General features: G+C 62.2%; 2 protein-coding genes across 8 annotated transcripts in view; one reads left to right on the top strand and one right to left on the bottom strand.

Annotated features, from left to right (window-relative positions):
• Positions 1-14,283, bottom strand: part of DIDO1 (death inducer-obliterator 1) — a 48,054-nt gene extending 33,771 nt beyond the window's left edge. For 2 of the 5 annotated variants that reach the window (XM_059134184.1, XM_059134186.1), the window contains exon 1: positions 14,157-14,283. The gene's annotated coding sequence lies outside the window, so the exon portion shown is untranslated. Of the gene's footprint in view, positions 1-8,657; positions 8,751-14,134 lie in introns of those variants that run through there. The other 3 variants (XM_059134181.1, XM_059134185.1, XM_059134182.1) reach the window with 2 other exon arrangements.
• Positions 14,284-14,411: 128 nt separating this feature from the next.
• On the top strand, positions 14,412-20,422 carry GID8 (GID complex subunit 8 homolog). 3 transcript variants are annotated; one of them, XM_059134189.1, is made up of 6 exons: positions 14,412-14,612; positions 14,854-14,992; positions 17,078-17,207; positions 18,236-18,432; positions 18,885-19,082; positions 19,584-20,422. In XM_059134189.1, the coding sequence occupies exons 3-6, from the start codon at positions 17,090-17,092 to the stop codon at positions 19,755-19,757; spliced, it is 687 nt and encodes a 228-aa protein (XP_058990172.1). In that variant the 5' UTR covers positions 14,412-14,612; positions 14,854-14,992; positions 17,078-17,089; the 3' UTR covers positions 19,758-20,422. The 3 variants fall into 3 exon arrangements, with proteins under 3 accessions (XP_058990172.1, XP_058990174.1, XP_058990173.1); XM_059134191.1 differs by lacking the exon at positions 14,854-14,992 and adding an exon at positions 16,049-16,134 and having other exon boundaries at positions 14,594-14,612; XM_059134190.1 differs by lacking the exon at positions 14,412-14,612 and adding an exon at positions 16,049-16,134 and having other exon boundaries at positions 14,753-14,992.
• Positions 20,423-25,105: the final 4,683 nt, after the last annotated feature.

The following is a 25,105-nucleotide window of genomic DNA, read 5'->3' as shown; positions in this document are numbered from 1 at the left end:
CGGAGCCGGCCCGCTGAGGAAGCTCCCACCTCCGGCCACCACACTCGCCGGGCCGCTCCCAGCCCGAGCAGTGGCGGCCGCGGCCGGGAAACCATCTGCAATGTGCGGCTTTTCACAGCTTCTGCTCTCTGGCCTCCGCTACACCCTTAGAAGCGGGGGTTCCAAAATGCTTCTGTTCCTGTAGGACCAGGGGGTCTTTCCAAAATTATGGCTGAGAAAGTTTTTAGGTAACTGTGGGTGTTCTTGAACATGGAGCTGAAATTCAACCACCTTCACGAGGAGAGCCGCCACGCAGGGGCCCGAGACCTGACCCTGGCTGCAAGCGGCCCACGCCTCCGCGCTGCCCGCCGGGACCGCACACACTCGCAACCCTGTGACCCGCGTGGCAGGCACATCACTGAGTGACATGGTCGCACGGCACACGGCACTGCAACAAAGACACATGCTGTTAATGCCCCACCACCTCCTCAAATGTCCTTTTCTTTTTCCTTTTCCCAAGATTTTATTTGAGACAGAGACCGGGGGGGGGGGGGCAGAGGGAGCCAAGAAGCAGGATCATGACCTGAACCAGAGCGACCGGAGCGTCCCTCTAACGTTGTTAGTGACCGGGAAGCCATCAAGCTCATGAAGGGCGGACAGGAGCTTTTCAAAACTGTAATTTTCACTTGAAAGCTCGAATTTTATCACGAGCAACAAGTATCGTCCGCTGCTTCCTGGAGACCCAGGTCATCGTCTCTGAGAAAATACCCAGTCCTGGGTCTGAAGCCCAGCACGTGTCCACGCTCCGCAGCACGAGGGCTGGCCCGTGGGGGGGCGGGCCGGGCCGGCGCAGGGCTCCTCCGGCGGGCTCGCCTGCTCTGGGTACAGGAGGGCTTTGCACATCCTTGCCCGTTGGGTACAGGGACCCTGAAGCGACGGGACAGGACCCTGAGTGATGGGCGCGACTGAGCTAACAGCCCTTGCCGCCTCTGCAAGGACTCGCTCGGACAAACGGCACATCTTCCACGACCAACTGGGGCTCAGCGGCACACAGCACGCCGCACAGGGGAGCGCCGCTGTCCGGACCGGCTTCCGCGGGTCGCGCTGCTACCGTGCCCGCCGTGCCAGCCCCGGCGTCCCGGGGACACACTGAGACGCGCTCATCACACCCCTACTAGTTAAGCACACCCCGGAGACGTGCAAAGCAACAGCCCATCTCTGTGCTTCAGTATCAGAAGGGACCAAGCCATCTCCTTCCACAGAATTGCTCTAAAAGCACTAAATCCTCCCTTCAGAGTCTCCAACTTTTCAAACTGTTAAGCCGCCAGATGTGGTTTCTTAAAAACAAAAGCTCCACAGTTGTTAGGCGTCAGTGATGCGGGACTTGAAACCCTTCTTGTAAAGCTGAAGGCGCAGTTCCAGAAGCGCCGGCGAGGGCCCACCGTGAGCGCTCCGGCTCTGCGGACCCAAGCGCAGCTCCCCCAAGACGCTGGGCCGCGCAACCACAAGGAAGCTCCCGTCTCCACAGCAGGACAACCAGGAGAACGCAGCCGCGGCCCCCTCCCAAGGAAACACGCAAGTGCGTGGCGGTCCCACCGGGGCCCCACATGGTCTCTCGGAACCCCCTCCCCACCCTCCGACGTTCCAGAACATTCTAACCCGTCCCCCGCGCCGCGCGTGTCGCAGCGCAGCCTCCTCCTTCCTGCCTCTGTGAAGGGAGACTCTGAAAGGACCGACCACGCCCAAGCTCACAGTTCGCACTGCAGGCCGCACTGCAGGTCGCGTGCCCCCCAACTAACCCTTCCCTGCGGGGGATGAAGGCTGCCAAGAGGCGAAATTCTTCAAACTACTGAAGAAGGCAGCCTGCCCCACTGAAGACCCTCCTCAGTCCCCATCACTAGAACCGCCGCTAACCAGAGCCCGCCCACGGCTCCGCCCGACACGGCAGCCCCGGCGCTATCAACGTGCGGCCGTCGGGACTCAAGGACCGGCCCGAGGCTCTCCCTCTCCCCCTGCGCCCTGGAGGTCTGCAGCCGCAAACACGCGCCTGCACTCTGACCCCGCACAGGAGAGGTTTGGGCCCACAAAGTAAACTAAGAAATCCAGTTTTCATTTATCTGAACAGCTACCCAGAACTGGACTTGCCTGTGTTACATTTAGAGCTTTTACAGCTAATTCAAAGTTTTGCTGCTCCCGAGAAACAGGGTCATTATTACAAATCTTCCCATGAGGTGACGGTCTCCCCAGCACAGTAAGCTTCTCAGGAGACGAATATAGAGAGAAACCCAGAAACAACCTGGTTTAAAATTTTAGTACCTTGCGCTCACACGTATGCGGACAAAAAGCCAAAGGTGCTACCTGAGAGCCTCTCAGGGACTAGTGTCCAGCCAGGCCCCGCTGTGAGGCTGGGACACTGGCTTGGCACGGGGTGAGCAAGGGGCCCCCCGCCTCTCTCTGGGCAGTTTCCACTGCAGGACACAGGCTCGTGAGCTCGGTGGGCAGCTCTACGTGGGCGTCAGGTAGCAGAACAGCCCCGTTACATCTACCAAGGTCAGGGAGCAGGAAAGGCGGCTTTCACTGTTCTCGGTTTCATGGTGCAGTCTCCTACCTCGGACAGGCTTTGGCCGTGGTCTGCGCTGAGTGCCCCAGCCCCTGAAATTCACGCTGAAACCCATTGCCAAGGTGATGGCACTACCGGGAGATGGGGCCTTTGAGGAGGCGCTTAGGTCGTCATGTCAGAGCTCACGAATGGGGTCAGTGCCCTTGAAAAGAGCCCTGAGAGCTCTCCTCCCCTGCAACCCTGAAGACACCTCGCCAGGACCTGACCACGCCAGCACCCTGACTGTGGGCCCCCAGAACTGTAAGAAATACATGGGTTTTCCTTCTTTCCTTCTTTTTTAATTTCCTGATGAGATCTTTCTGGGGAAGATTTTATTTACTTATCAGAGAGTGCATGCACACATAGAAGCAGGCTCCCGCTGAGCAGAGAGGCCAATGCGGGACTCGATCCCAGGACCCTGGGATCATAACCCGAGCCAAAGGCAGAGGCTTTAACCCACTGAGCCCCCCAGGCGCCCCGGTACGTGGGTTTTCTATCAGCTCCCCAGCCCACGGTCTTTGTTAAAGCAGCCCAAGCATACAGAGCCAGCTCCCCTTTTGCCTCTGGATAAAAACATGGTCTTAAATACTGCAAGGGACTACAGGAATCCTACATCTTGGGGGACTGGGGCTCCAGAGACAAGGCCACCGCCTTGTTCTTGTGATCCCCTCAACTGCACAGGTTCTTAGGCTTGCTTAAAAATCTGCCCTATGGGACAAGTCCAGCTACTGCTAAGTACCGAAGAATGACAGCGGGATAGGTTCCCAGACAGAGGCTCCTCTGCTCCTTCCCCAACAGAGAGGAGGAGGGACAGGGGTGTGTGTGCTCACAGATGGGATGAGTGCGCTGCCAGTCGTTTCCCAGGACAGTATGACATTCAAGTGCCAGTCGTCCCTGCTCAGCACTTTGGGGGCCGTTTCCCCTCAGAATGAGTTTCCAGGTCCTGCAGCTGTTCAGAACCCTGATCTTCCAGGGAAGACTCCTGCCCAACTGGCCGCCCTACTGCTTTTATACCCACGGGTAGCTGGCTGGCACTCCCAGCACCAATGTGGGCACTGCTGGACCACACACCCTGTTGTGGTTTCCTGGGTTCACACCACGGGAGGCCGGATCAGTCCCCAGTCCATACAGTCCATCCTCACCCCCAGCTTCCCTGCAGCAGGAGGGCAGGCCCCCGCGAAAGGACATCCTACAACCAACGCAAGGGCCGCTCACATGCTCAGACTGCAGTCAGGCCACATGACCTAAGGCCAAAAGAGGTCTCAGGGCCCTACCACCCAGCCAGCACCCTGGGTCTCCTGCTCCCTTGCAGGTGGTCTACTGGAACGAGGTGCGCACCGGAATCACAAACCGTCCTTATGTCAGGCTCTTTGCAGAAAGCCAACACACAGCTGAGTCGATTAAAAAACAACAACAAACCAAAGACGGGGCTATCTTCCTACTAGTAACCCAGTTCCGCAGGTGTTCAAGTTGAGAGTCAACTCTCGCGAAGTTCTCTTTTCTTAGCAGAAGCAACTCGAGTCACAATTTGAGTTGAAGTTCCCAAAATGAGGTCCACAGGCCTCTGGGGAGGTCCCTGAGGTCAAATTATCTGCACAAACACAAAAGACGGATGCCTCTCTCACCGGCACTTACAGGAGTGCACGGCAGAGCTTTCCAGAAGCTGGAGGACAGTGACGTTACCACTGTCTGCCTCTGGGTGCAGATCGGAGAATCCAGCTGTTGTCAACTAAGCCAGAAGTCCGAGGTTAAAAAAACACCTTCAAGCAAAACAATGCTCCGGCTCTTACTGGTTTTGTCTTAGAAGACAGTCTCTATATACAGCATTATTCGTGCTAACGCATGAAGTTTTATTACTTAAAAACGAGGAAGCTTGCATGCCTCTTTCCACGCCAAGCCCAGTAAACACCAACAGACGCGAGGACAGAAACAGAAGGTCCCGCGGTGTCCCCGGGGACCGCCGGTGGGTGACCTCACAGGGCTGCTCTCTGAAGGCCAAAGCCGTTCCTGGCCCTCCCAGTCAGTAGGCCCAAGATGACCGCAGCACCTCCACACCCTGCCCTTGCCCCGCCTCAAGCAGCTTCCAGAGATCATGGAGAAGGCGCTCGTTTCCAACGATGAAATGGCCGCCGCCTGGATTCGCAGACCGCGTGCTCTGGAGAAGACGCAGAGGCCTTGCGTCCCAAGCACCTGCCTCCCAAGTGGCGCTGTCAGAAATGCAGGCCGCAGGCCAGAAGACGAGAATCGCGACTGAGGACCTCAAGTCAGGAAGCCACTGCGATTCACGTGGGGTCTTCCACTCTCTCCCTGAGACTAGCAGAGCTCAATGCCTAGTTTTGTTCTGGGGGGGGGGGGGGGGGCGTGGACAAGGTCCCAGGTGAAACGGAGAAGTGACAGAATCAGAGGACATTCTGTACCAGTTTCCAGACTCCCAATCTGACAGCGGGACCGCACTTCGACCCTCTCTGCCGCACGGGCGAGAAGGGCAGAGAGGGTCTCTTAATGCTAAAGAACCCACGCTGTGAAAAGGAAGCCTGCCTGGCCACAATCTAACAAAGCTGAGGAGTCCACAATCAGGGTCCACTTAGCCCTGCTAACCTCCCTGAGGTGCCGGGGCCCCTGACGGGCCGTCCCGGTCCTGCCCGCAGCAGCCGGCAGTGCCCCCACCCCAGGCGCAAGTGGGGAAGCTCTCCTGAGCGGACCAGCGTCGGGAGGCTCGGGGGGCAGCGGGGCAGAAGATGCCCAGAGCACGGGCTTCACGGCAGGAAGCTCCCACCCAGCTGCAAACCTAACGGGTGGACGCGCTGAACAGGCGGGCTTCCCTCTGGGCCGCGCCTTCCTGCCTGGGAGATGTGCACTGCCGTGAGCACACAACTTCTGCCAAGGCCACGGGAGGCTGCCCCGTGCCGAGCGGCCGCCAGCGCGCACACAGGGTGGGCAAGCGGTAAGCAGAAGGTGTCATCTCTGGACACGACAACATCCGTGTGGGTGGGCGTCTGGAGAGACAGGCCCTCTTACGAGGGTCATTTTACAGGTATTTACCAAGGTCCCCTTGTGTACTTGGCAAGGGGCAGAGCAGGCAACATTCCTGTTTGCATGGACCAAGCATGACCGGCCTCGGAGAACTGGGGACGGGCAGGCGTGTTTGTAAGGGAGTTCCCAGCCATGCACATACGTGTATTTTTTTAAACAAAGGGACACAAACCGATGTCCATCACCAGGACAGCGCTGGGGGAACAAACTCGAGAAACGTCCACATAATGGAATTCTTTAAGGCCACAAGTAAAAGGTGACGAACCACAGAGCCACGGCCATGGAAGAGTCTTGTGCGAGTGAAGAGCACTGGTGACAAGGCAGCTCTGTACAGTGGCCACACTCCCTAAATACATCCTGCCACACCCACCCACCCACGTTCACGAATGGGGGAGCAGCTGTAGCGTGGGCTTCGGAATGGGGCCATTTCTGGTGTTTCTGCTGCTTTTCTTCTGTTACTTTAGTTTTCTGTGTTTGTGACCCGACACACGGTAAAGCTATCTTTACACTGGGGGGTGGGCTCATTCCAGTTCTTATAAAGGTGTGTTAAACACCACTTACAAGTCCGCATCAGCATATGGAAGACAAAGCCACAGCATCGCAGTCGGATCCCCAAAGACACACCTGTTCACGAGTCACACACACAGTAACTGCCCCCCGACGGAGCACGCTGTACAGCCACGGCTACAAAAATCCTGACGAGACACCGGCAGCTACTGGTTCAACTCCGTGCAACAAGGGGCCCTGCGGACCAGCACTCCGGAACAGCGCCGGCTGTAAGCAGCGCTGTGAGCGCCTAGAGCAAGTGAGCCCGATTCAGACCCTTTCCATCCACCGTAAAGCACGGTCCTCCTAACGGAGTTAGGGCCCATCCTGTGACGCGAGGACCAGACGGCCACTCTCAGGGGCCCTGCCACGTAAGCAACCAGACACCCCGGCGAGAAACTCCACTTAAGAAAACGCCCTCCGTAACGGGCTGCCGGAGTCCACCGGGCACGTAAGAACCAAGGCTGGACGACAGACAGCTCGCACTGCAGGGACCCAAGGACACCAGTGATCTCCGGCGGATCCTGCACACACGTCCCACCTCCACTCGCCACCCAGATGGCCGGAGGAGTGCAGAAAGGGAAACGGACCGCCTCAGCAGAAACAGAACCAGAACAGGGGGCGCGAGCAGACGACGCCAAGCCGCAGAGCGAGCCGGTCCCTGAGCCGCTCCCCTGTGGGAGAAGGACTTGGCGTGCGCAGCAACAGCTGGAAGCTCCAGCGCCAAGCAGAGGCGAGTCCCGACTCCAGCCCAAAGCCCTGAATGCACGCACCTCCGAGCCCCAACGAGCCCAGCGGCATGAAGCGTCTCCTCGGGGAGCCACGGTGATGCCCACGCAGGCCCGCCCGCGGCAGCAGAGGGCAGGAGAGCCCGGTACCCTGGGAGCCCGCACCGGAGGGAGCAGAGCGACTACACTTTCCTCCTACGGGACAGAACTCGGCTGCGGGAAGTAAGGCGAGTTTAGCGGAATGCCGAGGGGCAGCTCTGGGGGGACACCGGCAGTAAAGCGCCAACCACACCTGAATTCGCTGGTCGCGCTGGCAAGACCAGGACCAAGGAGGTGCCTAGAACACAGCTGGCCCCGCGGCTGGCAGCGGCCTCGGGCGGCGCATGGGGGAAGCTCCCGAGAGACCCGCGCTGCTGTTGGAGGCAGCGGCACCGTGGGCTGGTCTTACGCGGATGCCCGCACCTACTCCGGCCCCGGATTCCATGGAAGGAGCCGGGACGTCCCGGCAAGCCCCCGCTGCACCTGTCCCCGGGACCGCCCAGCCGTTTCAGGTCGTTTCAGGGGCTCAGCACACGCGGCGGGCGGGGGTGCGGCGAGCGTCTGCCCGGAGCACCGCGGAGCCCTGCGAAGGTCGCACGGCCACGGCACCCCCCGGCAGCGGGTCTCAGCCGGGCCCGCGGCTCTGCAGGCGGCGGCACGTGCGTCCGGGCCGGGCCCCGAAGCACCCCCAGCAGCAAGTCCCGTCGGGCGCACCAGGCTCGCGTCTCCTTCCTTCCGCGGCAGAGGACGCGGGTGGCGGCGCCCGCGGCCGACGGACTCCGGCGCCGTCTTCAGCGGAACTCGCGGGCGACCCTGACCCCGGGGCCCACCTCAAGCTCCTCGCCGAGGAGCCAGACTCGCAGCCCGACACCTGGCCCCGCGCGGCGGCGACGAGGGGCCCGAAGGCCTCGATCCGTCCGCGGGGACGCGCGTGGGGCCGCCGAGGCCCAGGAGGCGGCTGGCCGGGAGCGCGGCGCAGGGGGACGCGGCTGCGAGGCCGGGGGCAGCGGACGCAAGCACCGGCGGGGTCCGGCGCCCACCGCCCGGGACGCAGAGGGGCCGCGGGGCGCGGCCTGCCCGGGACGCTGCCCGCCGGGCCGGCTGCCCCGAGACGACCGGCCGCGACACAATGGGGCCGGCGTGCGCCCCGCGCCCCCCCCGAAGCCCGGCGCCGCGCCGCGAGGCCGAGCCGACCTCCCACGGCCGCCCCGCCCCAGCAGCGGCGCCCCGCGACCTGCCCCGCCGGCGGCCGCGCACCCGCATCCGCTTCCGGACCGACCCCCGCGGCCTCCCGACGCCCGCGGGCGCCGACCGCGGCGGAACCGGAGCTCGGGGGCCTCTCCGGCCACGCCCGCGACCCGGGAAGCGGAGCACCCGCGTCTACACCGTCTACGCCGCCCGCACCCCGACTCGGCGGGAGGAGCCGTTTCCCCCCGCGGCCCCGCCGCCGCGCGCCCCCCGCTCCCGCCGCGCGGCCCCCGCGCCCTCCTCGCGCCGCCGGGAGCCGGGAGCCGGGAGCCGGGAGCCGCGCGCCCCCGGCCTCTCCTCCGCGCCCTCCGCCCGCCCCGCGGCCGCCGCCATCTTCTCTCTCGGCGCAGCGCAGCGCGGACTCGCGCGGCCGCCGGGCTCCCGCACCGCCCCGCCGCCGCCGCCGCCGCCCCCGCCCGCCCCCGAGGGCGGCCCCGCGGCGGCCGCCCCCTCCCCTGCCCGGCGGACGGGACGCCGCCACTCACCGCGGGTCGCAGGCCTCTGGGGTCCCGCAGCCATTTCCTCGGAGCGCCGCGGAGTGGGCGGGCGGGCGGGGTCGGCGCCGGCCACCGAGACTCGGGGCTAGAAGGGCCGGCCGCGCCCTGAGCAGCGCCCCCGCGCGGAGGGAGGAGGCCCGGCGCCCCGCCCGCGCGCCTGCGCTCTGCGGACCCCAGGCCGCGGTGCGCCGCAGGCCGACCCGCCCTCCCCCGGGAGCGCCCCGAGGCCTGGGCCGGCGTCGTGGCGACGGGGCAGGGGCGCCGCTCCACGGCCACCAGCCGCGCTCTCGAGTTTCTGCGGGACTCGGAGCGCAGCACGCCGGCCCCCCGCCGCTCGTCCCCGCACGCACGACCGCCCCGCAGGGCCTGCGAGGAAAGGGGGGACGGTCACTGCCCAGAAAGGGAAAGGGGGTCCGGCCAAGGGTCACAGCCCTCCACCTGGATGTTCTTCACTCGGCCCCGGCCAGTCCCCAGACACGCCACAGATGGACCGCGGGGCACTGTGCGCACCGCACGCCTCTGCCCCGAGGGCAGGAGCTCCTCGGCTGCAGTAGCCCCCATGACATAGGCAACTCCGCGGCCCCCCCAGCGCGGCCCACACACGCAGGAAGCCCCGGGCTCTTGTCAGAGAGGCCACAGGGCCTCCCGATGCTCTAACGAGCACCTCCGGGGCTCCCCAGCCCCGCTCGTTTCCGGCAGAGCCGGTGGGCTTCCTCCCGAGGACTACAACGCAGCTCGTTTCTGCTGCGGTGGCTCCGTTAGGACCACCGACCTGGAATCTGGCAGGGCTGGGGTGTCCACTCTTCCATCCTGACCAGGTCTTCAAGTCTGCCCCCGGATACGGGGAGCGGGGGCTGTAGAGGCCAGGCAGGCGTAAGGGGACAGCAGCTGCAACAAGCAGCGTGACCCAGGGCGGCCCACTGTAAAACGGGACTCATTTGCAGGGGGAGGGGAGGATCACAGGAGGCCTCCCAGGTCAGAAGTATGAACGGGAACCCTGCACAGGGTCTTTAAAGGAAGCAAACCCAGCATCAATGGCCGTGCAAGGTGAGGCGGAACTCCGGGGAGGCAGGGGCAGCATCACGTGGGTGCTTGTGGGATGAGGGGACCAGGACAGGGGCTGGGGGCACTATCTTAAATCAAGGTACGAAGAAGTGTATATGAGACCAAGCGATGCAGACATGCTCTCCTGTCGTCCTGCCCGTGTCCACAGGTGCTCACGCGGAGAAACGGCTGCGAGTAGTGTTGGGCTCACACTCCACAGCGCCCACTTACTCCATTCACAACGGCATCGCGCTGTGAGTTCAGGGGAAAAGTCGACTTCGGAAGAAACCAGTGTTTTAATGAGTGCGAAGCATGAGAAATGTGTTTTCTTTCTGGTTGCTTTCTCCTCCCAAGTCTCTAAAGCGTCATCCAGGACAAACGCCAGACAAGGCCGTGCCTGTCGCCAGAGTTCGACAGAAAAGCAGTGAGAGCAAAGCGGTTGTGCCCACGTAGGCTGATAGGGCTAATCACACACGGTGCGTGACAGAGGAGGAGGGGCCTCCCTGAGGTGAGAGGCTGCTCGTCACCACCAGTAAGTCTCAGGGCGCCAGTCTGCTGCCTGGGGGGCCCTCGGGAGCAGGGCTCTGCCTACAGATGTGCGTGGGGCCCGAGTGCTGAAGGTTAGCGCGGACGTGTGCAGGAAGTGCCGACAAGAGGATCGGAGACTCAGCCCTGGAGTTTCAAGAGCGCACCCAGCGAGCTTTATTCTGGACTTTGACAACATCAGTACACACAAATTACCCTTTCGACACCACGACTCTGAGTTCCAAATCAAACAAACGGCTGCTAAATTGTAAGAGACACAGGGAGAAGTGACATCCCCCCAATCTGTCCAGGGAGGCGGGAGGCCAGGATGCTGCCTTCTACGGGGGTACAGAGAAGTGAAAACTCTTGGGAATCTGTCAGACGTACGAAAGTTCCTCTTATTCCAACAGAAAGCAGGCATTTGGAGAAAATAAGAGAATTTTAAAGTCAAAAAACCAAAAACCAGTATTTCACACGTGTTTCTAAAAAGAGCAAATGTGCATATGAATTGGGAAAATCTCATCAAGACTTGCACCACGCCATCCGGCACCTGATCACGATCACATGGCTGGGTTTGTGGAGGAGGGGCAGGAATCCTCAGAACATGTACAGACAGAAGTGTGCGCGGGAAATAGTACGTGTGTGTGCACGTGTGTGTGTGTGCTAGCTCCGTGCTTTCATTCTAACTGAGAAGAGAAAGGCTAACTCACGTGTACATCAACTTCTGACTCACCAGGTCTGAAGGGTGCAGGACCAGCACCTCAACGGGGCTCAGCAGTGGGCAGCGGCGAGCTATGCGGCCCCCACGCCCCACGGAAACACCACGCAGTACACAGGTCCGGTTACCCCAGGAGGTACCTGCTCTGGCTTTTACGCACGCCAGGAAACTTTGAGCCGGTGCTTTCTGATTCGATGGTACAGTCTCAGAAATACAATCAGGCAGGGGGCAGGGGGGGCACATCAAAAACCCCATTAAACGTGCTTTCCCGGGTCTTAGAATTCAGCTGAGCCACCCAGCAGCTGAATGTGTGCAGCAGAACAGTCACACAGTTCCTCCTGACTCTCGACACCTGCACGAGGAGACGCAGCACACTGTGAGAAGCGGCAGCTAAGGCTGGTGACCGCTTGGTGCCAACTGCCTTGTGTGGCAATGACCCTGGGCACCACTAACGGATCAGTTTATGCGTTATCCAGAAGAATTAGGTCTGTTTTAGCCAAATCTCTTTGGAAGCAGGGTCTCCAGTACATATGGGCTTGATTTCATGCTTTTAGGTTTTGAGAACAAGATAAAAGCGGCCGTCGGAATGCCGTTGTTCTGGCAGACACGGCCGCGGCCAGCTTCCCGAGCAGTCTAGGATTTGAGTACACGCAGCACTGTGTGTTTCATTCCTCAAATACTTTCCCCTTTTAAAAAATGCTTTAAAGCTCTTTTAAGACTAGCAAACTTTTAACACTACCCTGTGCAGGACTGCTCATCTATTAAAACAAAACTCTCTGCCCAGACTTGGAGAACAGTGGAGGCTCGGCCACCCGGCAGCTCCCCTTCCACAGCCCTGCCTCTTTCCTATCCACCCGGTGGCTGCCCGAGGTGGCAACCAGAGTGGCCCAGCGTCCTTCGTGGTACCCCACACCCCCAGACTCCCAGCGGCACGGAGGGTTCCGGGCCCTGGCCCAGGCTGGCCTCTGTCCGCCTTCCGCACACTCTCCACCCGGGAGCTCCCTCCTGGCCGTGCTTACATTTACCTGTGCCCAGACCTGGGTCCCTGCACTCACATGTGCCCCTAACTCCACCCGACGCCTCAAATGCACCTCAAAACCTAACGTGTGCAAAATGAGCTCCTGACTTCTGAGCCTCTCCTCCCATCGGGACCCTCCCCGGTGTCCCCTGTTCAGTGCTGGTCCCACCCGGTCAACCCCAACACACCCGCCGGAAGCTCAGAGATCCTCCCTCCCTTCAGCGACCAAATCCTTCTGCTTTAGCGAAAGTTAATTTAGCTTAAATTAATTTAATTCGTTTCATGGGATCGATGTCACCCGCGGCCTCCTCTCCTCACCTGCTGCTTCCGAACGTGTTCAACGCACGTCTGTGTCCCCCTCACCCTATTCACCTCCGGACCGCAGCCATCTGACGTGCCTTCCCGCCGTGTCCCTGAGCTGCTTGCTCTGTGACCACGCCTGTCCCGGAGGCCCAGCGGACGGCCTTGCCGCTCTCAGCGGGTGCTCCGCGGCTGTCGGCTTCGTCTCAAACTGCCCACCCGGGGGCGTCCCCGGAGCCCACCTCAGCCCGGTCTCCGTCAAGCCTCTCTGCCGCCTTAGCGGACAGGCTCTCTGGGTAACGGCCATCTGCTGCGGTCCGTGTGGACCCTGGACTTCGCGGCTCCTCCTCTCTAGGGCCTTCTCTAAACACACCTCTCAGCGGTCCCCGGCTGCCCCCGCAGAAGCTTCACCTGCAGGCCGCCTCTCCCCCTTCGGCGCTCACTGCGACCCCAGAGGCACCACCGATGCCGGCCTCTCCTCCCCCTTCCGGCCCACTGCCCGGCCGATGGCTCTTCCTCCGCGGGGGTCACCACCGTCAAGGGGTCCGCCAGGCCCAGGTCGGTCCCGGAGGACCGCCTCTGTTCTCTCCAGGGAAGGTCCCGCCGTGCGGGCAGCGCTGGTCGGGAAGGCCGGCGTCAGCATCGCTCGCTGGCTCCTTCCGTCCTCAACCACCGGCCCAAGCTTCCGGCGCTCGGGAAGCTCCCGCGTCTGGGCCGAACGCTGACCCGTTATCAGGCCTCGGTGAGCACCACCGCGGCGCGAGACGCTCCAGGCGGCCGGACCCGGGGCGCTCGTTCGCTCCGCTCGGGAACGCCTCCGCACCCTGCCGAGCTGCCGACCCCAGGGCGACCCCAGGGCGACCGGGAAGGCCCTCCGCTCGCCAGGACCGCAGGGGCCGGCGGGGAAGGGGCTGGCGTGGGGAGCTTTCCGGCCGTGCTCGCCCGGACCGGGCCGCCAGGGGGTCCCCGAAGGCGAGGTCCCCCTGCCGCTGGGTGGGCTGCGGGAGAGCAGGGCGCGGGACCCCGGCAGACGCACTCCCAGAGCAGAGGGCGGCCTCCCTGTCGGGGCAGCGCTGCCCACGGTGGCGCTGCGGGCGTCCACCTAGGACGGGGGAGGTGGGGTCTGCGCGGCTGGGGACCCGGTGGCCGCGGCGGGACGGGCCGTGCGGCCGCGACCCCGGGAGTCGGCGCGGGAAGCTTCCTCGGGCGGAGCCGTCGGTCTCCGGAGGGCGCGGCGCTCGGGCTTAGGCGTGTGCGCCTCTGCCGGGGCCTCGAAGCCCTCGGCCGCCCGCGCCCTCCGCCGGACAGCCGCGCGGCACAGACGGCCGCGTCGCGACGGACGGCCCCGCCACCGACACGCAGCGCCGCGCGGCGGAACTTCGGGCCCGCGGGTCGGCCGTCGGCGGCAGCAGCCGCAGCAGGCGCCGCGGTCAGGCCGCGGTCACGACCCCCGCGAGCCCCGGCTCCCGGCCGAGGACGACGTCGGCCCCTCCCCCCGGCGCCGGGCCCCGCAGCCCCGGAGCTCAGGCCCCGCCGCACGCCTGCCCCCGGCCCGGCCCGGCCCCGCCGCACGCGCGCCCGCAGCCCCGGCCCGACCTCGCGCGGCCGCGGACCCCCGCGCCGCTCCCCGAGGGCAGGCCCGTCTCTGCCCACTCGTGAAGCGCCGGGCGCTGCCTCCCCGGGCGGGCGACCCCCGCGGCCCGCCCCAACCGACAGCGCCGAGACCCCCGCCGGGCGCGCTCGGCCGCCTCCTCCCGGGCCCGCGCGAAGGCGGGCGCCCGGCGGGGAGGGCCCCCCACCTCGGGGCGGCGCGCGGCACCGGCGCCCGCCCCCCGCTCCCTGCCCTCCGAGCTCACACACATGACGGAAAGGAAGCTGGGACCTTGGCCTCCGACTCAGTCTAGATGTCGCCGTCGCGGCGCGAAGTTCCCCCACAACGACACTTCGACGGCGGCCATCTTGTCCAGGGTCGGCCGACGCCTTTTGACTCTCGCGCCAACCCGTACAGCGAGGGCGCCGCGAGCGGCGTTCTGCGCAAGGACGGAAGCCGGAGTCCCGCGCTTCCGGGCGGCGGCCGCGTCCCGCCCCGCCCCGGCCCGCGGGAGCTCCTGATTGGCTGCGGGATCGTGCGCCTGCGCTCTGGCGATCTCGCGGGAGGTGCCCGGAGGGGCGGCCGTCGGAGCGTCTGCCCTCGCGTTCCCCGCCCTCGCCCCCGCCTCCGCCGCGGCTCCCGCCTCCGCTCCGGTCTTCGGCGCCTCGCCGCCGCCCCCACCCCGGCTCGGCCCGGCCCCCCGAGCGGCCGCGGAGACCGCGCAGCGCGGGAGGCGGGATCCGCGCGGTAAGATGGCTGCGGCGGACGCAGGCGGCCGGGCCGGGCTTCCCCGCGGGAGCGCGGCGGGCCGGGGCGCGTCGGGGCGGGGGCCGGGGCGGAGCGCGGGCCGGGGGCGGCGGACGGGCGGGCGCCGGGGCTGTGCCGGCTGCGAGGTCCGAGCGGGCCGCACGTCCAGCCGCCCCCGGTGTCCCGGCGGCGGAGTCGCTGACCCCCGGGGCCGCCGCGTAATCCGGTGTTTGCTCCGCAGGGCAGAGCGCGCCGGGCGAGGGCTCCGACGGGCCGGGCTGGCCGCGCGCTGGAACGCCGGTCCTGCCGCGAAACGCCGCGCCGGCGCGCCCGGGCAGACAGCGGCGTCGGGGACTCGCGCGGCGGAGCCCGCCGGCCGGGTGAGGAGCGGCGGGGCCCGTCGGCTGCGCGCCCGCGGCGCTCTCGGGGCGCCACGTCGGGCGGGTCGCGGCTCCCCGAGCGGCTGGCGCTGCCGGCGGCGCCCGGTGCGGGGGTGGGAGGCCGGGGCTCTCGGGGAGGCGGCGCGGCCCGAGCGCGGTCCGTGCCGTCCGCGGCCTTGCTCCGGGCGCCGCGCGGCTCGGTCCTGGCCCGGGCGCTCCGCCGCGCGCTCCTCGGCCGGCTCCTGGCCCTCAGCGTCCTCGTGCGGCGGGGGCCTGCCTGATGCGCGCTCCCGGCGCCGAGCCGGGCCTGCGGGGCGGCTGCGGGGCGGCTGCGGGGCGGCTGCGGGGCGTCGGGCTGCGCGTCGGAGACCGGCCCAGACCTGCCCCACCGCTCGAACCTGTTCCTCCTCGGCCTCCCTCCGCGGCTGTGGCCCTTCCCGGCCGCCCAGGCCTCAGGCCCGGCTCGGGGCTGCCGTGTGCGAGTGTGCGAGTGTGAGTGTGCGAGTGTGAGTGTGTGAGTGTGCGAGTGTGAGTGTGCGAGTGTGTGCCCGTCCCGGGCTCGCGGGCCGCCACGCTGTGGCCTGCTCTGACTCTGACGTTCCTGGCCCGGCTCTCGCTGGTGGCTCGGCGCTGGCCACCCGGCGTCCCGCGCTGAAGGTCTTGATTCAGCGTGGACTCCGCGGCTCCGCGGCACCCACTGCTTACGGAGGACCGGACGGCGGACTGCCGTCTAGAGAGCCCCGCTGGCTCCCGGCCGCTGTCCGCCCTGCCCTCCCGCGGAAGCCGCCCTGAAGCAGGCCAGCACCGCGCTTACCGCAGCGGGGGCTGTTTGCAAGCTGTGCCGCGGCCCGGCTCTCCCCGCTGGCTGGCGGGAGTCGCCCCTGTGGCTGTTGCAGTCAGTGTTCTTGGGGGACCCACGATCCTGATCCTTGCTCGGCAATCCTGACATCCACATAGCTCTGAAAACCAGAAGTTTTGTGTGCTTATTTGTTTGAACTATTGGGTGGCAAAAAATCTGAGTTGGTGAAAGCTTTTAATAACTTGTGTTTCACTCAGTGTGGGTGTTCAGACCTGTCCCCGAAGAAGGAGTACTTAGCGTGGGGTGCCGCCCCAGACTGCAGTGCGAGTGTCCTGTGACGTAGGTGAGTTGTGCCAACAGGCTTTATAAGGTCCGCAAGATTTTTAATTCTGAAACATAACTGCCTAAGGGTTCGGGGCCTGGGGCTGTGGTTCTGTGAACCACAGTCTGTCTGTCCGTGCCGCTACCGAATGAACAGCTGGGCTCCCGTGTTTCTGCCTTTTTGAGCAGTGGTCCTTTGAGTGGGTTCGTGCGTGTCTGGTTCTCAGTGGGGAGCCTTGAGGGTCTCAGTCTTGCGGCGGGATTGTTGGCCTGGGAGCAGCTCTGCAGAAGGGCCAGATACGTTTGCAGTTCCCGTCTGCCCTGACGGCAGCATCGAGACTGCGAGAGAGCTCTGTGTCTCTGTCACGGTCCTCAGTGTTGGTCGGTCCGGCGAGTGTCTGGCAGCGGACTTCTCGTGGGCTCTGTGTCAGAGTGCACGCTTCCTCACTCCCGGCTCTCACGTGGCTGCCCTCTGCCTAGAAGGGAATTGATCTAGATTCCTGAGTCTCTACGGCCTTAGTATGACGCGCCCCACCTCTTGACCTGGCAGTTCAGAGGCTCCTGGCTCTCCCTAGCACACAACCTGTCTCCTGACATCCCAGCCTTTTTTCTGGTCCCCGCACTGCCTCTGGGCATCAGGCTCTTTGCACTTGCCGTCCTCCAGATTTAACTCCGCCCACTCTGTCACTTCACACCGCGTAGCTCTCTTCATCTCTGAAACGATCACAGTTGTCATAGAATTCTTAAAGGGTTTTTTTTTTAATCGAAGTTTAGCAGAGACCAGTGTTAGGTTTGTTTCCTGCGCGCCAAGTCGGGACTTGACCGCTGTCTGGGTTGTGCCGTGCTCACAAGTACAGCCACCCTCTGTCCCCGTCCTGCCCGATGGCCGTGCCGCGGAGTGTTTCCTGTCCTGTGTCTCTCGTTCCCGGCATCTTCACTGGTCTTGAAAATACTTTTTCTTGTAGAAACACGTCGGCATGAGTTACGCAGAGAAGCCTGACGAAATCTCAAAAGACGAGTGGCTGGAGAAACTCAATAACTTGCACGTGCAGCGCGCGGACATGAACCGTCTCATCATGAACTACCTGGTGACAGGTAACGTCCTGAGCCAGACGCTGCCCGGGGGACGTGCCCGTGGTCAGAGCTGTACCGCCGACGATCTTTGGTGAAGTTAGCTAGTTTGCATGTTGTGAAAAAACACCAGGCTGATTTAGCAAATTCGCAGATCAGTGTAGTAAAGACGAGGTCTTCTGGAGAGGAGGGTGTTACTCTGGGTGTCTGAGCTCTAAGGTGAAAACCTGTTTCTTGACCGGTGACGTGTTTACAGTTAATCACGATGCGTAAGAATGTTCTAAAGTCCGTTGAAAGTCCCAGGTGGCCGATCTCTTCGCGCCAGTCTGATAAATTCCTGTCTCTAGAAGGTGCGCCTAACTCCAAAGAGGGGGGGGGAAGGTAGAAGCTTACGAAACCAACAGACGGGGTCTCTAACTAACAGTCCTCCTCGCTACTGGGAAGGAAGAGGTGATTCTGTGCCCGATCAGGAAATCTGGTTGACTGAACCCGGTAGGAGTCTCCTTCCTGTGATTCACAGCACTCCCCTCCCCAAATTCGTCGACCGTCATTTGAAAGGCGACGGGGAAGTGTCTGCCTGTTGCTGGCCGGGTGGGGTTGGGGGACAGCACACGCTCTGCTTGGGTGTTGAGGAGAAGTATGGTCTCCTGAGAGGCAGGGGTGACCAGGTCTCTGTCATCTGTGAAGGCAGGCCATTGTGTCCAGATGTGCCTGGGGGACACATGCCCAGGACAGACCTGCACCTTCCTTGCCTCTGGGCCTGGGCCGCAGCCCTCGTTCAGGAGCCCATGACGTACGGGCTTCGTGGCCTTCGTTTTCGCCCCAGCTGGTGGGGGAGAGGTGTTTTGGATGGGTGCGAAGGAGTGAAATTCATTCTTTGCATTTTCTCTATGGGGCGCAACTGGTAGGTGACAGAGATGTTAATACCAGACTCTAAGAAAGTGTGGGTCATGTTGAAGGTTACTGGAGGTGAGTGGGCTTTTGGGGGTTAAAAACGCTTTGCAGCGCGTCTCGGTAGCTTTCTGAGCACAGGAGATGGTTGTCATTTTCAGAGGGCTTTAAGGAAGCAGCAGAGAAGTTTCGAATGGAATCTGGGATTGAACCTAGTGTGGACTTAGAAACACTTGACGAGCGGATCAAGATCCGTGAGATGATCCTGAAAGGCCAGATCCAGGAGGCCATCGCGCTGATCAACAGCCTCCACCCCGAGCTGCTCGACACGAACCGGTACCTCTACTTCCACCTGCAGGTGAGCGGCCGGCTGCGTGCGGGGTCCGCAGGCTGCGTGCGGCGCTTCAGAGTCGCGGGGCTAAGTTGCACTCCCACAGTATGTGTTCGTTTGCGTGGGGAAGGGGTTTCAGGTAGCTGTGGTTTTTTGCATTTCAGAAGATGTTTCTTGCTTTAAGAATGCTAATTTAGGGGCACCTGGGTGCTTCCGTCGCTGAGGCACCCAACCCTTGGTTAAGGCTCAGGTCATGATCCCCAGGTTGTAAGGTGCTTCTCTCGTCCTCTCCCTCTGCCCCTCCCACACCCCGCGTGGGGGTTTTCAGTCTCTCTCTCAAATACATAAAATTTTAAAAAACGTTACTCTAGTAACTCAGGGATGCTGGGAGGTTGTCCTCTAAGGTGACCTTTGACTAGAAACTCGTGCCGCACTGCCGGACGCGGTGTGTAAGCCCATGTGCCTTTGCCGGTGACCAGCAACAGCACCTCATAGAGCTGATCCGCCAGCGGGAGACCGAGGCGGCGCTGGAGTTCGCGCAGACGCAGCTGGCGGAGCAGGGCGAGGAGAGCAGGGAGTGCTTGACGGAGATGGAGCGCACGCTGGCCCTGCTGGCCTTCGATAACCCCGAGGAGTCGCCGTTTGGAGACCTGCTTCATATGATGCAGAGGCAGAAGGTAAGCCCGCCGAGGGGTCCTCTCTCCCCCTGCCGGCCTTTGGGGTAGGGCTCAGAGACCACAGCGGCCGCCTTTGGGCCGGTGCCGCACGGTCGTGGCGGCAGCTCTCCTTCCCTGACGTGGGGTCTTTTACTGTGCGAGGCCCGAAGCAGAGCCTTGTGACTGATCGTACAATTTTCCGATGTCTTTCTTAGCTTCTCCTTTGTCATAATCTTTCTCTTTGTTCAGAGACTTAGAAATAGGTGTCCTCGGGCCACCTGGGGGACTCAATCAGTTTAAGCGTCTCCCAGGCCAGATGTGATCGGTGCCGACCGCACCGCGCACGCCTTCTGGGCGAGGGGTGTGTGGGGCCCATCTGCCGGCAGGCCTCCTGGTGACCGGCGTCGCGTGCGAGCTCGGCCTGTAAGAGCGGCTTCCAGGAAGTCCGAAGAGCACGTGGTAGCAGCCTCTCGCTGGTGCTCTGTGCGTGTGGTGGTTTTAAGGGATGTGTTTATTTTCTAGGTGTGGAGCGAGGTTAACCAAGCTGTCCTAGATTATGAAAATCGGGAGTCAACACCCAAGCTGGCCAAATTACTGAAACTCCTCCTTTGGGCTCAGAATGAGCTGGACCAGAAGAAAGTCAAATATCCCAAAATGACAGACCTCAGCAAAGGTGTGATCGAGGAGCCCAAGTAGAGTGCGCCAGTGGCCCCGCGCTCCCCCAGCCTGGACTCCTCGCAGCGGCCGTCTGTGACGGAGACGTTTTTACTGCAGTAGAGAACTCTTCCCCTTCCCTCCCTTTTGTTCGTTCTTTTTTTTTTGACCTGGCATCTTTTTTAAAGGGAAAAGTGGCCCTTTTAAGCGCTGGAAAACTTACCGTGAATGGCACTGTCTCTTTGGAAGTGTGATGCAGACTCTGCTGGCAGGGCGTGTGCAGACGGGCGACGGGGCGCTCCTGCCTCCGGCTCCCGGGGGATTGCACCGGCCGAGTGCTCGGTCAGGAGGGAATATTGTGAAGCCGAGGCCTCCCGCTCAAATCTGCGAAAAGCACTGATTGTTATTTTGCTTTCTGTTAGCTTGTAGGCAGAGCGTACGTTTTCTCAGATCTCCTAAGACTCTCCAGGCCTCGGTGCAGAAGTTGTTTCTTACCCCTTGGTTTTGCGTTTTTGTTTTTCATAGGAAAGACTATATAAATTTGTAAATCCTAATTCACAGACTTTTTTCTTGTGTGAGGGCATTGAGTTTGATTTGTTTTCCCTTTCGGTCTGGGTTATGTGGCTTTTGGGGAGATGTGTGCCTGAGGGGTGGGGCTGTGTGTTTTTTAATTTTTTAAATATATATTTTGGTGCTGGTTGTGGTGAGAGATTCTTTCCTGGTGGATCAATGAACCTTCTCTTCTAGGCAGTTTTGTTGAAAATAAAGGTTTCTCTTTGATCTCAAGAATGACCAAACGGCCTCTAAAAAGTTTTAATCATCTCAAACCTTTTGCTTTCGGGGCTTAGGTCCCGGTGGTGATGGCAGTGGCATCAGCTCGTCCCTGTGGCTGGAGGGCCCCTCTGCCCGGTGTGGTCCGTGTGCTTGGGAGGGAGCACCCGCGCTGACGGCTGAGCCTCGGCCGCAGACGTCCCTGGCGGGAGCGCGTGCTCACCTCAGGAGGCTGGCACCACAGCAGCTCGGTGTGCGCTTCGGTCTCGCGGTGTTTGTGAGTTCCCAGGTGTCCTGATTCTGCGCTCTCCCCGGTCCCACCTCTGGGGCAGGTGCTGGGGCCCTTGTGACTTGGATGCGAACATGTGTGTGGCCTCACTGCAGGTGTCACTGGCCACGGATTCTGTGGGGCGATCGTTACAGAGCTGTGTCTCGTGGAGGTGGTGGTGACAGTGCCCAGGAGTGCCCGTCCCCTGGTGGGGGCTCCCAGCTGCCGTGGCGGCTGGGACTCTGTCCTCACTGGGTGGATCCTTGTGCTGGGATGGGGTCCAGCACCTGTGGCTTCACGGAGGGAGATGCCCATGGCAGCTGAATTGCCGGGCACATGTTCTTGTGTCTGGCGAGGTTGGGCAGGCTTGTGGGTGCTCCTGTAGGTCAGGTGGTGGCTGGGCCCTGTCCCCTGCATGCCTGCAACCCTGGGTGGTGGCGTGAAGTGATGTCTGTCGGCTCCTCTCCTGCCGGCTCAGGGAGCAGTGGTTTCCTCCAGTGGGCAGGAGCCTTGGACAGGGTCGGCTGCCCTGGGGGGTCAGTGACACAGAGGCAAGATGGTGCGGGCTCAGGGGCCTGTCCTGGCCTCTGACTGCCCTTCTGCCCTTGTGATTTTGTGAGGCTGGAGGGTGGTCTTCTCGACGCCGGGAGCAGACGTGCTTCTGCTCTGACCGCCTCAGCAGTCCTCTCCAAATGGGACCTTTCTTGGGGCCCGTTTCCTCTGAGGCTTGAGCATGGTAAGTTAGAGCTGAGGTTTGGATCTTCGGGCGACAAATCATCACGTAGAGCAGAAGCTGGAAGACACAGCAGCAGAGAGGTGTGCGTGAGCCCGCGTTCGAAAAGCACCGGAGGACCCCGCGTGTTTCTAGTCGTGTATGTGAGGTCATTTACGAGCTTGGTTTCCATGTGATCACCCTGACCCGTTCTTCATCAGAGGGTGTGAGGTGCGTGGTGACGGGATGTCCTGTATGCGGGAGCCACCCAGGAGCCAGCAGGGCCCGGGCGGGCTTTGTCACGTGCAGGAAGCGCGAGTGAGCGGCGTGGGACAGTGTGCTGGCGCGCGGTCACCTGTCGGGGCCGTGTGTGGCGTCGCGAGCAGGCACTGCCGCCAGTGCGGTCCGGGTGCGCGGCCGGGAGCCCTGGCTGTGCCCCCGCGGGCCTGCGCTTCCTGCCTCCTGTGCCGTCCCTGGCTGGGAACCCGCTTTGGCGGGAGCGGCTTTGCGGGCTTTTCCTGTTGGCCGCTGTTTGCGGTCTGTCTTCCGGCAGACGACGTTAAGCCATTTTGCGATAATGAACTTTAAGTGTAATTTAATTTTTCTTTATCTCCTTTGGATCTTGCTGTTGTGTTTATTAAAATGTGATGTTTTACATAGTTTATTCTTTTTACATTTTCTTGTGGAAAGTGCCTTGAAATAAATAAAATTGGAGAATACCCTGGGACTCTGCGTTTCCGACATCGTGAAGTTGCGTGAGGAACCAGCCCCCTTTTGGAGTCTTTACGAGGCGTTGGGATTATTGCAAACCCAGTGAGAGCTAATGTACTTGGACGTTTGGATTAAGGTTTCCAGGTTCTAGAAAAGGCAAATGTGTCTCGGGACTGGTCTTCAGGATTGACTGAAGACGCTGTGTGCGCAGCGTCGGGAGCAAGGAGGCGGCTCTTCGTGCAGTCAGGGTGCTTCCTGGGGACAGTCTTCGTCAGGCAGCGTGAGGTCTGTGTCCTGGGACAGTGTCGGTTTGGGGGACAGGCGGAGCCGGGGGCTCAGAAAGAACTGTGCACGTTTTACGTTCAAGTCCGTGGTGTCTTTGGGGGAGCAGGGCAGGACCCGCTTCTGGGACTTACTGTGCCGTCCCAGCATGAGCGGGAGGCCAGACCGGGACCGCCAGGCCGGCGTGCCTGCCCCCCGAGATGCGAGCACAGTGGGTCGTCGGGGACCAGGCTGTCTGGCCTCAGAAGCCCCGTGGTGTGGCATTTTGATGTGTTATTTGGAGACCATGCACTTCGTTTCTGTAGCGGGTATGTTTCTGTTTCAGAAATGTGTTGCTTTTTCGGATTTAAGAGTATATTGTCTGCATCAGTCATGTGACTTTGGTGTCCCTCCATCGCCAGCCGCAAGCCTCCGCGCGCCCCTGGTTCCGAGTCCGCGTTGCCCCTGAGGGCACGTGTGCCCGTCACAGCGTCTTCTGAGAAACGCAGAGTAGGTTGCTTTTGGTGCCTCTTCTTAAATTCGTGGTCAACTGCTTATGTTTTGCTCAGAGTGGTTGCCTGGAAGGTCTTTTGGGGTTTTCCGGGTTTTGGGGATACTCTAATAAGAATAAGGAACTCAGTGCGACACACGGTCCTCCGGGAGCCCATCCGCGAGAGCCGGCAGGAGGAAGCTTCAGCCTCGCTCACCTTGAGGCTCTGTTGTTCCGTCCCCTCCGACCAGCACCATCCGGGGGTGCGTGTGCATGGCTGTGCGTGTGCCGTGTGCCGTCTGTTCTTCAGAGGGTGGTCCTGAACTTTCATTTTTGTGAAGGAAATAGATTGGGGCCACCTACCACATGATTTTAACCTGAGAAGTTATTTTTTTTAATACTCCTGGATCTTTCCAGACACTCAGAGTAGAGGAGCTACACGGTGAGCACCCGGGCACTTCTCCCCGTAGAGCCTGTGCCACGGGCCGCGGGGTTGTCCGCGCCTTGTGTGAAGGCAGTTGTGGGACACTTGGCAGAGACGCGGAGTGGCCGCTTTCCAGTGCCTTCTAGTGAGTGCAGAAGTGAGGTGCCTCGTGCCAGAGCAGCGGCATCATGGACTGCGGCCCCCACGGGTGCATGGACCTCGGAGCGGGGAGAACAAGCCTCCCCATCCCTCTTCCCCAGGTGGCGATGGTGTCTGAGGCCTTCTTCATGCCAGCCTGCCCCTCCTCGCAGGAGGCCGTGCCGCAGTTCTGAGGGCGTCCCCACGTGGAGCGCTGAGCGCATGGGTTGCACTCGACACCGTCTGCGGTGTTTGGCTGGCACCATAGTCCCTGGCGTATGAAGCCCGTCTGTCGTGGATGTTGTGCCTTAATTCCCAGATGCCATCGAGGCTCTCTTCCCGTCCTCGTCGTGATTGACGTCCGTGGATGTAGAGACGGGGTTGGCGTGGGCCTTGGGCATCTGCGGCTATGCGGACTCTGTGCCCTGGGGGGGGTCCTGAGCCGCTCGGCCACCGCAGGACATTAGGCCCCAGCTCCAGCGGCCCGAGGGCCTTGGCGGCCGGGGAGGGGCGGTCTGGGTGAGCAGGTCGTCGCATCCCTGATGCTGTGGGCCAGAGGTCTTTCTCGTTGCAACGTGGATGTGGTGGGGCGGAGACACCTCTGTGTGGGCGGGAAGGCCCCAGCTAGAAGGCCAGGTGGACGGGCTCACTTTGACCGTGGCACAGAATGTCTTTTGGACTCCTCTGCACTCCGCTCCAACCACAACCTTTGGCAGGAGTGAGAACCGGGGGCAGTGGCTTTATCCGCACATCCTGAAGCAGGTCGCACCGCCGGCCCCCTGCCCAGCTGTGGACGCAGCCCAGGCTAGCGTGCGTGCCGTGTGCTGCGTGCTGTGGGGCTGTGCCTCCCATCTGGAGCTGGGGGTGAGGAGACAAGGCTGCCGCTGGCCCCTGCTCCTGGGACTGCTGGACTCCGGTGTCGGAGCGCTGCCTGGCTGTGACATCTCTCCCTGCCACGCTGCGACAGACTGCTCGCCCAGACCGAGGCATCACGCGGCTGGCCTCCTCCCAACTGGCTTTTGGAAGGGAAGCAAGCCGGAGGACCATGGAGGACTCCCCGGCTAGGCCACAGGGGCCCCGGGGGGCTGGGAGGGGCAGACAGCAGAAGCACCCAGACCCAGGGGGAGGGGGCAGTGCTGGTCCCTGCACAGCTCCAGACTCATGGGCCCAGCGAGTCTGTAGTCTCTGGGTGTCCAGGCGTATTTTTAGCGTGAAACGTGTTGCACAGCGCTGTTTTCAAGACTCACGTACTGAACTCACCAGCACTTTGAAGAGAATGATCTGTTCCAGAACCTTCAAGAATTCCACAAGTAGAATAATAATAAATTCATTTATTGTCATAAAGTTCGTCTTTCTGGTGTCCAGGGAAATCACACACAGCCTGTCGCTCTCCTTTCCCTCTGCCGCTGTTGGTTCTGCTCAGAAGATAGCTTCGGCCTCCTTTGGTTCCTGCGCACATGGAGGAGGAGCACAGCGGAGGCCTGGCCGGTCCCCTCCATCCCAGTGGGGCTGGTTCTGCGGGCTGGGCCGGGTGGGAATCAGCCCCTGGGGCTGGAGGGTGGGGGAAGGGGGGCCCTGTGCTGTGGGGCTCTCCCAGGTTTGGTTCTCAGGGCAG

Source organism: Mustela lutreola, chromosome 9 (genome assembly GCF_030435805.1).
Source record: "Mustela lutreola isolate mMusLut2 chromosome 9, mMusLut2.pri, whole genome shotgun sequence".
NCBI classification, from domain to species: Eukaryota; Metazoa; Chordata; class Mammalia; order Carnivora; family Mustelidae; genus Mustela; species Mustela lutreola.
This window is presented reverse-complemented; position numbering and strand designations above follow the sequence as displayed.

Excerpts from the sequence above, each read along its gene's own strand:
- GID8 (XM_059134189.1), top strand. The coding sequence starts at position 17,090 with ATGAGTTACGCAGAGAAGCCTGACGAAATCTCAAAAGACGAGTGGCTG. Across the intron at positions 17,208-18,235 it reads CATGAACTACCTGGTGACAG|AGGGCTTTAAGGAAGCAGCA; the intron begins GTAACGTCCTGA and ends TGTCATTTTCAG. Across the intron at positions 18,433-18,884 it reads ACCTCTACTTCCACCTGCAG|CAACAGCACCTCATAGAGCT; the intron begins GTGAGCGGCCGG and ends GCCGGTGACCAG.